This window comes from Myotis nattereri (assembly GCF_964212035.1).
Source record: "Myotis nattereri genome assembly, chromosome: 7".
NCBI classification, from domain to species: domain Eukaryota; kingdom Metazoa; phylum Chordata; class Mammalia; order Chiroptera; family Vespertilionidae; genus Myotis; species Myotis nattereri.
Window position 1 is genome coordinate 44,890,643 of NC_138082.1, and position 13,461 is coordinate 44,904,103.

Genomic DNA, 13,461 nt, shown 5'->3' on the forward strand with positions numbered 1-13,461 from the left:
AACAAAAGGAAGATAAATGATCCAATAAAAAAATGGACAACGGACCTAAATAGATACTTTTTAAAAGAGGACATACAGAAGGCCAAGAGACATATGAAAACATGCGCAAAGTCACTAATCATCCGAGAGATGCAAATCAAAACAACAATGAGATACCATCTCACACCTGTTAGAATAGCTATCATCAACAAATCAACAAACGACAAGTGCTGGTGAGGATGTGGAGAAAAAGGAACCCTCGTGCACTGCTGGTGGGAATGCAGACTGGTGCAGCCACTGTGGAAGGCAGTGTGGAGTTTCCTCAAAAAGTTAAAGATGGAACTCCCATTTGACTCAGTAATCCCACTTCTAGGACTATATTTTGAGGATGTCTTTTTTCAGGTCCACCTTTAAGGGTCAAAGTAACAAAATTTTCATGTGGGGAATTGGAATTTCAATTTAAAGTGCTTTTGTGAGAAAGTATTTCATAATGTAAGGGTATAGGCTGGCACAGCCATCTAGTTTAGAACTGGAGAGTAACTTATTGTAGTATTACTTTATGAAAGTTTACAAATGGCTCAAAAACCTTGGGTCAGGTATGAGAGAGAGCACATGTTTAATATAGAGGTGATAGTAAAGATGTAATTTCTGGACTCAGCTCTGTCCTCACCTCAGCTTACACTCGCTTTCTATCAGTTTTCTAACAAGTGATGACAATACTGTGCCTTATGCATCTCACAGACATGCCAGGGGTATAAATGAGATGACATTTATGAAGTAACCTCCACTCTTTAGAAAGAAGTACTCTCTAAGCATAAGCTTTAAACACTATACTCACGGAATTATTTGCAAACAACCCCTTCAAGCCCGTTTCAAAATTCTTCCCTTCCAAAAAAGCTTTTCCTGGTTAAACGCACCCATTTCAGTTGTTTCTTTACACTGTTAGCACCTTGGCATGACGTCCACATTGTACCTTTCACTTTTTGATCGATTACACTATAACATCACCTGTCCTGCTGCCGCACTAGAATCTTTGGTCCCGTCCTGGCTCCTCCCTTCTCCTCCCCCATCTCCAGCTAGTGACAAAGTCTGTTCAGGCCCGTCTCAGAGTGTCCTTGAACCCCTGGCACTGCACTGCCACAGCTTGATAAGCTATGAGCTCCTTGCAAGCCGTCTGTACTTTTTGACTTTGTATTATGGAGTATTTAGCCTAGAGCCAGGCACACTGGAGGTCCTCAGTAAATGTGTGCTGAATGAATGGGGGAAATTCCTCCACAAGGTGGCCAGGGATCAGCAGAATATCAAAGGTTACGGTGATTTTAGGCCTTGTGAATAACCAATGACTCAATTATGGGCAAAAACAGACTGCTGTATTTGGTATCAAATGTCATTGATAGCATTTTAGCTTCTAATATTTACTAAACAATTACTTTTTGATTTTCCACATTAACGAATCATTTCTTTGTTAGTTGAAAATTATTTTCTTGGTTGAGACTACCCTTGACTAAATCTGTTTTACGAAAAATACTTTCCTCTTCTTTTATCAACTACAAGCCATTTAAACACAGAGTACTCACCAATTAAGTGCCATGAGGCCAAGGATACTAAAGAAGGCAAATTGAAATGTGCAACTTGTTTAACATGAGATGGGCTCAAAGGTGCTCACCGCTACTGAATCTCAGGGTTAGAAGGGCCTGTGCTTGCTGTTGGAGAGAGAGGAACTTACTGTCCTTCCCCCTTTCTGTGGCTGCTTCTAACAACAGGCATGAGTAGACAATGACCCATTTGCAGAGGGGAAAGAAAAACATTCATAGACAGGACACCTGGAGAGAGAGCAGCTCTCACTCAACCAAGTTATGTGGCTAAAACAAGGGAAGTAAATATTTCCCTTCAGCAAAAGCATCAATTCAGCTGCAGCAGTGCAGGAAAGACACTCTGTCAGGTGTCTAGAAAGAGCATCTTTGGAAGCCGCGGGTGAAAATTCAACCCTTTGCAACAATTTCGATTCATTCCCAAGCACTGGTCCCAGGAATGGCCTGGGTCAGCCTCTTTGAATTAGTGAAGAGCCAGTGGGCTGACACCAGCCCTATCAGAGCAACTGGCTAGCAAGCATGTCAAACTCACAGCTGGGCCACATGCATTGTTTGTGGCCCGCGGACTGCGAGTTTGACATGCTTGGAGGAGCTGCATTGACAAGGTCTCTGGCTGTCTCCAAGGAAAGGAACAAATCGTGCAGTAGTTAAAAGCTTGGTTCTGGGGTCTGAGAGGCCTGCATTCAAATCGTTATTCTGCTACTTGCTAGCCATGTAACCCTTGGACAAGTTATTTTATCTTTCAGAGCCTCAGTTTCCCCATTCGTAAATGGGTGAAAACAACATCAACACCTCTGTACTGCATACCTGGAACGTCATATGTGCTCAATTAGAAGGTGTCATTATTGCTAGTTACCTGTAGGAATCCAAAGTAACACAATCCTATTATGATTCCAATTCGTACGCTGCCCGGGCCAAAGAAGTTTCCCAGACTTTAAATATAACGTAGAGTGAAAGCCTGCCTGAATGACTCTTGGTCAAATGTCCTGCTGCCCTGGTTAGAGCTGATAATTTGAGTTTCCATGTTGCCTACTGTTCCATTCTCAGCGTTGTTTTACTCTTGACATTAAAAATTGCTTCCCCTTAAGAAACAGGAAACAAGCAGCTGTGATGCAAAGCAGCATAAACACTCCGTCCGTATTCACCTCTCCCCGTCCACGCTTTACTGTTTCCTTGAGGGTTTGGGTGGCAAGAGAGTAAGATTCCTAGATGGGATTACAGAAGCAGCTGGCAGTTTCAACTAAAGTCTATTTTATAAAGTCTATAAATTTACTCAGAGTCGAGTCACCAGCTGGGAGGGGGGTGGGTGTATAAAACCACAGAATACCAGGAGAGAAAAAGAATAAATTAGGTTGAAATTTATCCGAACAACTTAAAATGCGATTTACCTGTGGGCCTGTTTCTGGCTTCAAGTGAAAACCAAAAACAAGTTCAAGGTTCACTATTTTTTCCTCATTTTCTTCAGGTTCACCTACTGAGTCCTAAAACAGAAAACCAAACACCGTTTATTCTAGACAGAGTTTTTCCTTTTACTTCTCATGGAAAAGAGATGCTTTCTCAGCACCAGCTTTTCCATTCTAATATATGTTTTAACTTTTGGTTATTTTTGGAATAAGCTTCAAATGACCATTACTTAAAGCAAAGGACTGACATCTTAAGTTTTTGAGAACTTTGCCGAGGGATTTATCTCACCTGCTCCAGGTTGAACGTCACAGGCGTACATTTTTCACAGTGCTTCTTGCATTGTGTAATTTTACCCCAGAAATGCACTGAGCACTGGACATGCACTGACAGACTTTACCTTGAGCGTTTCACAGCACTCCAAATATTTACAAACTCTTCCCAACGAGGAATTAGCGTGTGGGGATGGAGGACCAAGCAGAGGAACAAATGAGCCTTCTAGGGCTTAGAGACGGAGAACCATACTAGTTAATGAATGAGAAGATGTCTGTGTATTAAGAGCAAGTATCTGGAGATTAAGATATGGGATGTGAGTTTAAGGTTTAAGGCTGGTGAATGGCTTCTAAGTCGTATGATATTTGCTATCAAAATTGAAACAAAAATTCCAAGTGAATTTTCTTAAGTGATGCATAGACAATTCAGGAACAAGTCACTAATTTTTTTTTAATGTTTTTTCTTGAAGAGAGTAAGCGTTCTAATTCTTATTAATGTGCATTTACTTATTTCATAGATATTGGAGACCTTTGTCTTTTAGTCATTTAAACGATGTTAAAAACTGGTTCGGTGAGAATATAAGCCATGAAAACAACTGGTAATGCGAAGATTAAGCACAGTTACTTAAATGTGGAAGCTTCAGCAGTCAGTAAGCTTATTTAGGTTTTCAAACGTCTGCTATATCAACCACAGAAGAAGTAAAATGATCCCAGCTCTGTATCTTCTTAAAATAAAAAATGTAAAAATCTAAAAAATGAGCAAGTATCTACTTATTTAATAACACAGTAAACCATATACCTTTAGACTATATTCAAAAGAACATGTCACATAAACTAATATGTTGTTCAAATGCAAGTGACCATCCTGAGCTCAGGTCTGTGGATTCCTTCAGTGACTTATGAGTCAGAGGCAAAGGTCTCCAGAGCCAGGTGGGAGGGCAGAGGCTGGCACTTCCATCCTCTAGCCACTAAGGGGACATGTGTGGCTCTTATCATGAATATATTGTTAATGTTTCAACTTTCAGGGAGTAAGGGTGTCCAATTTAAACACATCCTGAGCTTCACTCAAAGGGCCTCTTGTTGGACAGACAGGATTAAATTTCACTTCAAACAACAGTTCCCGACATTGGCAAATTTAGGTGTGGAGGTGGCAGGTGCATATGTCGATCAAAGCATATTCTCAGTAAGAAAAAAACCTTACTTACCTTAATTAGTGGTGGGAAGTGAAACAAGTTTAGATAATCATGGGTTAATTTCTCAATGGCTGACTGTAAAAAAAAAATCACATGGCTTTATTAATGGTCCGATAATGCCGAGAGGATTAAAATTATTGTGCACATATAAAGGCATTCTTTATTTATGTAGTTCATAAAATATCTTGGGGATGTTAATATCCAAAGTCTATGGAGAATAAACCTGACTGTTCACAGTATTATATGCAGTTCGTAACTATTTAATGGAACAGGAAGATATTTAAGAATTTAAATCTCAGACTAAACAATAAATAAAGCCATTCTTCAAACACCGGTATAACAGTGACAAGTTGATGTTCCAGTGCATAGAATGCAGTTGTCACCCTGCGTAACTGGGAAAAACAACAAAGAACATGAATATGTCACCAGAGACCTTCATTAAGGCTGAAATCGCACGGAAGGGTTTGCTGCTTTATGAGGGCTTTTCTCTGGGTATGTATCCAACACTCCCTCCCCCAATGAAGCACAAAGAACTCTTAAAGGACAGGAGGACAATTTAAATTATGATTCTTTCTTTTCTTTCTTATACTCATCAGGTGTAATCCAGCTTTTCTGTGAACTGAACATATCATGTAGAGAGTAAAAAAGTGCCAATGTGAGAAAAATTAGATGCATTTTATAAAGTGAAATGAAAGCTGTTGACACTTGACAATGTAGTGAACACTTATTGGATGTTTAGCCCTAGCCCTTGTACGCCGCCCCTCCACATGAGGGAGCCAAGACAGGCTCCAAGGGACCACTGAGCTGCGGAAGGGTAGGAGACCACGCCAATGACCTCCTGTTCGAGGGCTGAGACTCTTCGAGAAGGTACTACAATGCCTGTGCCTGCATTAGTGAAAGAGCAGAGAGTGAAGGGCCCATTCTCCCCATCAGTGTGTGTGTGTGTGTGTGTGTGTGTGTGTGTGTGTGTGTGTGTGTAACAGTTCTGACAAGTACCATGAGGGCTCCTCTAGTCTGGAGGTACCCATCCAGTACCCCATCCCAAAAGGCCAGCTTGAAGCATTGTGCATCCTCTGTACCCTAAGTATATGCAGCTCCCTCCTGGAGCAAGTTTCCATGACCTTTTTCCTTAGCTTTCCCCTCTCAGATATAAGCTTATCTGTCAGAATTACCCACCATGTGGCTGGGTTTCACAGAGTGTCGCCTGTTGGCTGAGCCCCACCATGTGGCCCTCTAGGACAGCCTGGCTCTGGCAGTCAGGCGGAGCGCCCACCGCTCTGAGAACCACATGCAGGCTCACCTGGGAGCTTGAGGGGAGTCTTGAGGGTGGCCACACCCTCTTTTGGAGCAAAGGACACTGCTGCCCCCACCCCACCTGGCAGCTTCCCACAGTGTTGTTTTCTCCACGCCTGTGTTTCTCCACGCCTGTGTTCCTGGGCTTCTCCGCAGCACGGACCATTTCTATAAAGCTTTTCCACCTCTGGCTTCAGCGACACTGTTCTCTGCTCCCTGTGCTACTTCCCACAGCTCTTACCTGTGCTGTCCTGCCTTCTCTCCATTCACACGTTCCTACCCTAGCCTGGCCTTATCATTCTCTATACCACAGCCTCTGAACTGGTCTTTCAAAATCCAGCCTTTCCTTTCTAATCCACTTGATAACTTCCAGAAGCAAAGTTTTAAACATGTCAATTCTCAAAATTTCCGATAGTCCCCACAGACCCCAGGTCCCGTCCCAGATCCCAGGCCTGAAGTCATCCGCTGTCCGCGTCCCTCCTGCTTTGTGTATCCCGAGTTCCCTGCACCTGGGCCTTCCTTCAGACACACACTGTTCCTTTATAGTCTCTTCTGCTGCTCTTCTTCTCTCTTAACTCCTTATTCTATCTCGACCAATGTTCTTTCCTTTCCCACTCCCAACTACATTCCAAATTTTGTCTTTCCTTCAAGATCCAGCTCAAGGGCACCCACCCCCAGATGCTTCCGCTCTCTGTCCCCCACTGCCCCTCCCAAGCGGAGGTAATGCAGTAGTCACTTTCCTCCAACTGCCAAGGCCCTGTGCTGTGAGAAGGTGTATGTACGTGCTTTATGTCTCCTCCAGGACATGAACTCCTTTGGTGTGCTGTGAGAAGGTGTATGTATGTACATGCTTTATGTCTCCTCCAGGACATGAACTCCTTTGGTGTGCTGTGAGAAGGTGTATGTATGTACATGCTTTATGTCTCCTCCAGGACATAAACTCCTTTGGGGAAGAATTTTCCTTTGTGTTTTCTCAGGCCCAGTCTTGCAATGAGTAGGCATTCGCTGACTTTGTTGGACAACAGCCAATAGGTTTGGACACTGCTTGCCTTCATGATACCAACTTGGCATGCAGAGGGCACTTTGTCTGTCCTAGGCCAAGTCTGGGAATATTTCCATCACCATGGGCTTTGGTGAGGTATCACAGCTTGCCCCCCCCTTTCTTCCTGACTGCTCCTTAAGGAGTGCGGTCCCCTTTCAAAGCCGGCAGAGGGGAAGGGCAGGTGGGAGCATCTTATTGGGCAGCTGCCAAATAACATAAACTTTACCAGATTTCTCTCTTGGAACCCTGACACTTCTCTGTACTAGAAAAATAATTTTTCCTACTATAGCCCATCACAGCCAGCATAGCTTTTGGGGATGGACTTGTCCACACCCAGAGGTCGAGATTAAATTAATATTTGCCAGCCTTTGAGGTGTATGCATATGCATGAGGTTTCCTGCCCATCTACTGAGAGGGAAAAGACATTGAGGTTGAAGCTAAGCCATCACTTAAGACAGTGGTTCTCAACCTTCCTAATGCCGCGACCCTTTAATACAGTTCCTCATGTTGCGGTGACCCCCCAACCATAAAATTATTTTCGTTGCTACTTCATAACTGTAATTTTGCTACTGTTATGAATCGTAATGTAAATATCTGATATGCAGGATGTATTTTCATTGTTACAAATTGAACATAATTAAAGCATAGTGATTAATCACAAAAACAATATGTAATTACATATGTGTCTTCCGATGGTCTTAGGTGACCCCTGTGAAAGGGTCGTTCGACCCCCAAAAAGGTCATGACCCACAGGTTGGCGACCCACAGGTTGAGAACCGCTGACTTAAGGGCTGCTGAGGGCTATAAGGATGTCCCTTCCATGGATCCAGAGCCCACATAAAATGCAAGTAGATGGTTCTCTTTGGACCACAGGGGATTTCCCTAGAAAGGCTAGTGTCAGGGGCTCTAATTGAGGCAAAGGGAAAAATAGTTGGCATGCTGGTTGAGGCTTTGCGAAGATGTGGATTTGGATGGAAGCTGCTTTTCTACATTCCCTCCTTTATTCTATTTCTCTTCTTTCTAACCTGTGCCCACCCCTCCATCCACCCACCCTGGGGCTGAGGAAGTTTGGGAGCAAACTTGATTTTATCCTAAGATCTTGCTCAATATTGACCTCTGATTAATAGCAATGCTGCAAAGATGCCAGAAATTCTTATTTGGTTTCAGTAACTAAAACAAACAAACAGATCTGGTTGCTAAACTATAAGAAATGAACAGTAAAAATAGAGGTTTAGCTTTGAAACGGCTCAAGACTGAAGTTTTGGGGTCAATGTTAGAATTTCCTGAGAAAATGAGGGTTTAAAGTGCATGGATGGTGTGTCTATTGCAGGTCAAAATTGTGAAGATTACAAATTGAACACACACACATTCCTGTCATTTGAGGTGCTGCAGTGCTGAGGTTCTTGCCAATCCACGGACAAGTTCCGTCACCCTTAGGGATTCCTAATGGACACCTAGCCTCTCTGGCCTTTACGAAGTTACATCTGCTGTTCTGGGTGGGGCGCCGGTTCTGCAGGCACCCGCTGCCTTATTTCCGGGTCCTCTGCACACCAAGCTTTCTCCCACCCGGGCCTTTCCACAGGCACACTCTCCCCCCAGAACACCTCTTCCTATCCCCTTCACCTGGTTAACACCTACTTGTTCTTCAGCTCTTAACTTCTTCACAGAAGCCCCTCCTCAACTCACCCTCACCTCTTCTTTGTGGCACTGCTTACATCTGTCATGTTACCCATGTTGCATGATTAATACCTATCTTCTCCACTAGACTAGAGACTTCCTGAGGATCTGGGGGTGAGCATCCGGAGTATCCAGGCGACCTCTGCGGTGTCAGGTACTAACCCTTCTGATGTTGGCTTTTGAGGAGGAAGTAGGGTCCCCCGGGGGCTGCAGCTAATAATCAGCTGGTGTGGACGTGGTTCAGTACAACCAGCGCAGCTGTGTGTCTGTCCTCAGCCGCCCGCAGATCACGTGCTCGGCTACAGAGCAGGCGCTCAGTGAAGATGGCTGACTGCCCTCCCTTTCCGAGGTACCTTCAAATGAATGATGTGCCCCTTGGAGACAATGCCCATGTCCTTCAAGTCTTCTTCCTCCAGGAGCAGCAGCCGCTTTCCCGTGATGTTGTTCTCCTTAAACAAGCTCGCGTACACGCTCATCTCTGCTGAAGAGTCACCTGGAGGGAGGGAGGAGAAGGCAGAATAAAATTAGATGACATCGTGTCCACAGCAAAGTTAACTCCATGAATTAAGAAGGTAAATTAGTCCACTTGCCTTTTCTGACGAGCTGCTGAACCCACAAATACTGTGAAAGAGAGGACATACAGAGTTTTCAAGATTCATACATGATCCACAGCCAGACTTAGCAGTAAAATCCATAGTTCTCAAGAGGTTAAAATAGCTTTAATTTTGGCTCAACTACAAGGTAAAACAGAAAATTTTCTTTTTATGATTTTAAAACTTCAAGCTTTCACATTGGAGCTCCTCCTCTCTCTCTCTCTTTGGGGGTCTTGGACACTTGACGGATGTTGGTTTTCCTCCTTATCTGGGAGGAAAAAATATTTTAAAATCCTTTCAAGAAGGTTCTCGTAATGGTTTTCCATCTGTGTCCGCGGGGCTGTTGAGGGGCACTGGTTTAGCCAGAAATTGTATGAGTAACAGGGACCACACAGCAGTGGACAGGAAATGGGGAGACTTTGTCCTCCGCACTGGGCCTGGTCACGAAGGAGGTATGTGGCCCAGACAAGCTAACGCATGGAGCTTCTTATGTATGTAGGATGCGTTTGGACCCAGTGCTTGGATTTCACTTGGCACATGTTCACTGGTAGCTTCTCACATAACCCTGGTCAAGGGAGATAGACGGGAGGCCAGACCCAGTCCCACCAAGTCTTTGGAGGGGGGCGGGGGGCTTGATCCTGGAATTTTATTTAAATGGTTTGAAAACCACTGAACCCCAGGACAAAGACTAAAAATAGCCTTTAAAAAACTTCTTCTCAAATTCGATGCACCAACGCTGCAACTGGGGATAAAGGGATTCTATCCATGCTCTGAACAAAGGAGATCCTATGACCTCTTTCCCTGTTAAGCAGGAACCTTAGAATCACCAGGGCTGAGCGAATGGGACGAAATAGATGCAACTGGTACCAAGTTTCCTTTCCCTGTAGAAGCCAGAGGCCAGCTGATGTTGAAAGCACTTTTACTTCCCCAAACACGAAGGTGGGAGGGAAATGCCTTGGCCCAGAAACCAGGCTGAGTTAGGTAAACAGACCTTCCCCAGAGTTTCTGGTGGTGAGTTTGTACCTGTGGCACCTGGCCCATTTCCTGGGGCGGGGCCTGCTAAGGCTGGCATGACAGTTCCCCCCCCCCCCCTTCTTTCTCATTTAATGAGACCTTGAGCACAAGGCCCTGAGGTATCTGATCCAGAATTCTCAGACCGTTTTTCACTAAGGAAACAGATACAGAGATACAAAGGGCTAAGCAGGACTTTCCCTCAGGGTCTCTCCCCGAGGGTGGGTGCAGGACTTCCTTTTGGCTGAGTCTGCCCACTTCTCTCAAAAACCTGGGGCTCCTCTGGCTCCAGCTGCAAAGAATGTCCGAGAGCTCGTGCCCATTCCTCCTTGGGGAGGTCAGAGGAAAGATGGCAAAATGGAACCTGTCGCTTTTGAACTGGCCTAAGGCGGGAAGGAAACCCAGTTAGGAGGATCGCAGTGCTGCTGTTACCAGATCTTTCTCCGCCGTGGTTCAAGTCCATCCCTGGTAATTTTAGGAAAACTTAAGATCATTTTTTTTTTTAAAGTGTGTTCATTTGGTATCCCAGACCAGCCCTTTCCTTTTGTCATTGGGATTCATTATTTTATTCTGGGACACCTTTCAGAGCAAATAGGGAGGTGGGATGCTGTTGTGAGATGTGAGGCCATACTTGCTTTGCTCTTGAGGCCTTATTTTAAACATTGCTGCATTAAAAACAGACAAGCATGGAATCTGTCCACTTCTAGTTCCTGAGGCGTTTGTAACTTGCGGACACACTGAATACCCGCCCAGGTCATCTGCCACGTTAGCAGAAGCAGCTTACCACGTCATCCTCGGTCCATGCGCCAATCTCAAAGGAAGGCAGCAGCTGCAGGGGAAACAGGAATGAAATAGAACAAGCATATTATCATTGTCCCTTTGGGTTAGCCCCTTGTCTGTTTCAGCTCTCGGCTGCTGCTCTGGTTGGTTCCTCCTGCAGGTGAGGTTGAACAGAAAACAAGTCTCCTGACCGTAAGAGGAGTTTTCAGGGCTCCACGGATTTTGCCCACAGAAGCCAGCCAGGTGCAGCCACCTCTCTGTAACCATTCACTGCTCTCTGTGAGCTGCTGGGGCCGGACTCAGTACATCCTGAGATTTTTCTCTTGGCACACCGAGTCCTCTCATATCCCACAATAGGGCTTGGCAGTCAAGGAATGTCTGGCATTTGTCAGATGCCAGGGCGTTCTTCGGAATTCTCAGTCAACATGAGGATCGCTTGATTATTAATGAAAATTCCAAAGCGACCATTTGGTAACCAGACGACTCATGCTTATTCTTACAGGAGAATGTCTAAGTGTTTAACTCAATGTCTTGCTTGCATTATATTTTTAAAAAAGCAAATATGAGGAGACAGGGTTGAAGGACAAGCGAAACTGGAACTGCTCTAAGCAGCCCAGGCTGCAGAGCGGCTCTCACTGAAACAAACAAAACTCCCTGCCTGTCCGGTGGGCACAGGAGAGGTCACTTCCCAAGAGGACCTCAGTTGGCACCATTTCAGAGCCCAAAGGCTACTCCCTTCAGTAATGCCCCGTGGCCATAGTAAGAAATCCTATATAACCTGAAAAACACCTGGGTCTCCTGTGACTTGAATTAGAGTTTGATAGAGCCGCCAACTTTAACTAACTTAACTAGTCAAAATGGTTGAACTGCTCATGAGATAATTGTAGCAAGGTGCTTTTTAACCTCTGTTACAAATATTTTTTGTGTGGGTGAGCTGGGAAAAAGACGAATTTGGTTATTTTTAATATTAGTGTTAAAAGTCAGAGGGTGGGTGAGTTAATATTTTAACCCGCAGGCATTTTGAACTCACAGGTTCAGACCCTGCTCGGAATGGCATGGCTCTGACTACAAGGAGCTTTTCACTGAAATGGGGGGAGGGGGTAAAATAGGTATGAATTACACATGGAGGATCAAGGACACCCTCCTCTTGGGTTACTTAGTGCCTAGCCCGGTGTCTGGCATACAGTACCTGGCAAATTTTTGTTGAACAATTTGTTGAGTGAATAACACTGAAGGCTGTATTTACTAAAATGCTAAGTTCTCCGGCGTAGAGTTCAGTGTCTATGGGTATGCCAGGGAAAAGGGAGGCTTTCATTGACTACGATGGGGAAATGGAAGGCATACTGGCTTGAGCTGGGCACTGCAGGGCAAGGAGAAGAGGAGGCGAGGACAAGCAACAGGGCAAAACACCAGCAGTGGGGTGGGGGTGGGAGAGGAAGGATGGGCAGGGCACATTTGCCTAACCAGGGCACCAGAGGCAGTGTGTGTCTAAGAATAAAGAGAAGTAAGGCCGACTCTGGGGGCCAGGCAGAATTTAAAAAGCCCCACTGATTACAGTGACTATGAACGTGTGGAGTCTGAGTATTATAGATACGTTGCAAGGGCATCATCCCTACTGCTCTCTGTAGACTCTGCTGCCCCCATGTACCCCTCCCCTGGGGATTCCCCCTCCCCTCCTCTGAAATGCCTGGTGTGTGGCGGAATCAGTGGCCACAGGCACTCACCTGCTGTAACAATGCGGAAAGGAAAACGACGGGAGGAATAGGATCTAATCCAGTGGTTCTCAACCTTCTGGCCCTTTAAATACAGTTCCTCATGTTGTGACCCAACCATAACATTATTTTCGTTGCTACTTCATAACTGTAATGTTGCTACCGTTATGAATCGTAATGTAAATATCTGATATGCAGGATGGTCTTAGGCGACCCCTGTGAAAGGGTCGTTTGACTGCCAAAGGGGTCGTGACCCACAGGTTGAGAACCGCTGCTCTAAACTGAACTTCACCAAAGAAAATACATGACAAGGTTTATTTCTTCGCAGGGCAGCTGGATGCAGCTGCAGAAACATGCCATTTCCTTTTCCCATAACGGAAACCAATGTGAAGTAGGGAACTTTCCTGATTAGTTCAAGAAACAACAGACGAAGTTACAAAAATATTTCTCTGCATCAGGGCTGGCTTTTCGAGGGAGGAGAGGGATGTGCAGTGTGTTGATTTTTACACCATTCCCAAATGTTGTGCTAAACAAACTGGATCCATAATTATTTCTTGATTGGAATGAAGGCTGTAAAGGAAATAACTTATCAAAGCCAACACCTTCGGTTTTACTGTCAAAAGGAGAGAAGAGTTTCGGGCGCTCTGAGGGTGGCTCCTCCAGAGGATGCCCAGGAAAGGCCTGGGTTCAGTGTGGCACCCGCTCTGGGAGGCTCCTGCAGGTGCTGGCACAGACCAGCGCGAGGAGGCGCTGCTGCAGGGCGGCTTGGCTTTGGCAGGACGGGGAGGAGAGTGAATGACCTCCAGCCACACAGGGCGTCCTGCTCCTTTATGTGTTCTGTACCTTGTTAACATGTCAGTGTAGGTGCTGAGGGTGCATCCCAAGCCTTCCTGTCTCTTGGGGGATAAGAAAAAAT

At 45.1% G+C, this 13,461-nt stretch overlaps 1 protein-coding gene across 1 annotated transcript in view; it reads right to left on the bottom strand.

Moving 5' to 3' along the window:
- The window catches only part of MAP3K20 (mitogen-activated protein kinase kinase kinase 20), a 138,387-nt gene that overhangs the window by 24,599 nt on the left and 100,327 nt on the right, over positions 1-13,461 (bottom strand). The window contains exons 12-16 of the mRNA XM_081095637.1: positions 10,838-10,882; positions 9,040-9,070; positions 8,803-8,942; positions 4,450-4,512; positions 2,960-3,052 (exon numbers count right to left, since the gene is read on the bottom strand). Of these exons, the coding sequence (XP_080951763.1) occupies positions 2,960-3,052; positions 4,450-4,512; positions 8,803-8,942; positions 9,040-9,070; positions 10,838-10,882 (372 nt within the window). The remainder of the gene's footprint in view (positions 1-2,959; positions 3,053-4,449; positions 4,513-8,802; positions 8,943-9,039; positions 9,071-10,837; positions 10,883-13,461) is intronic.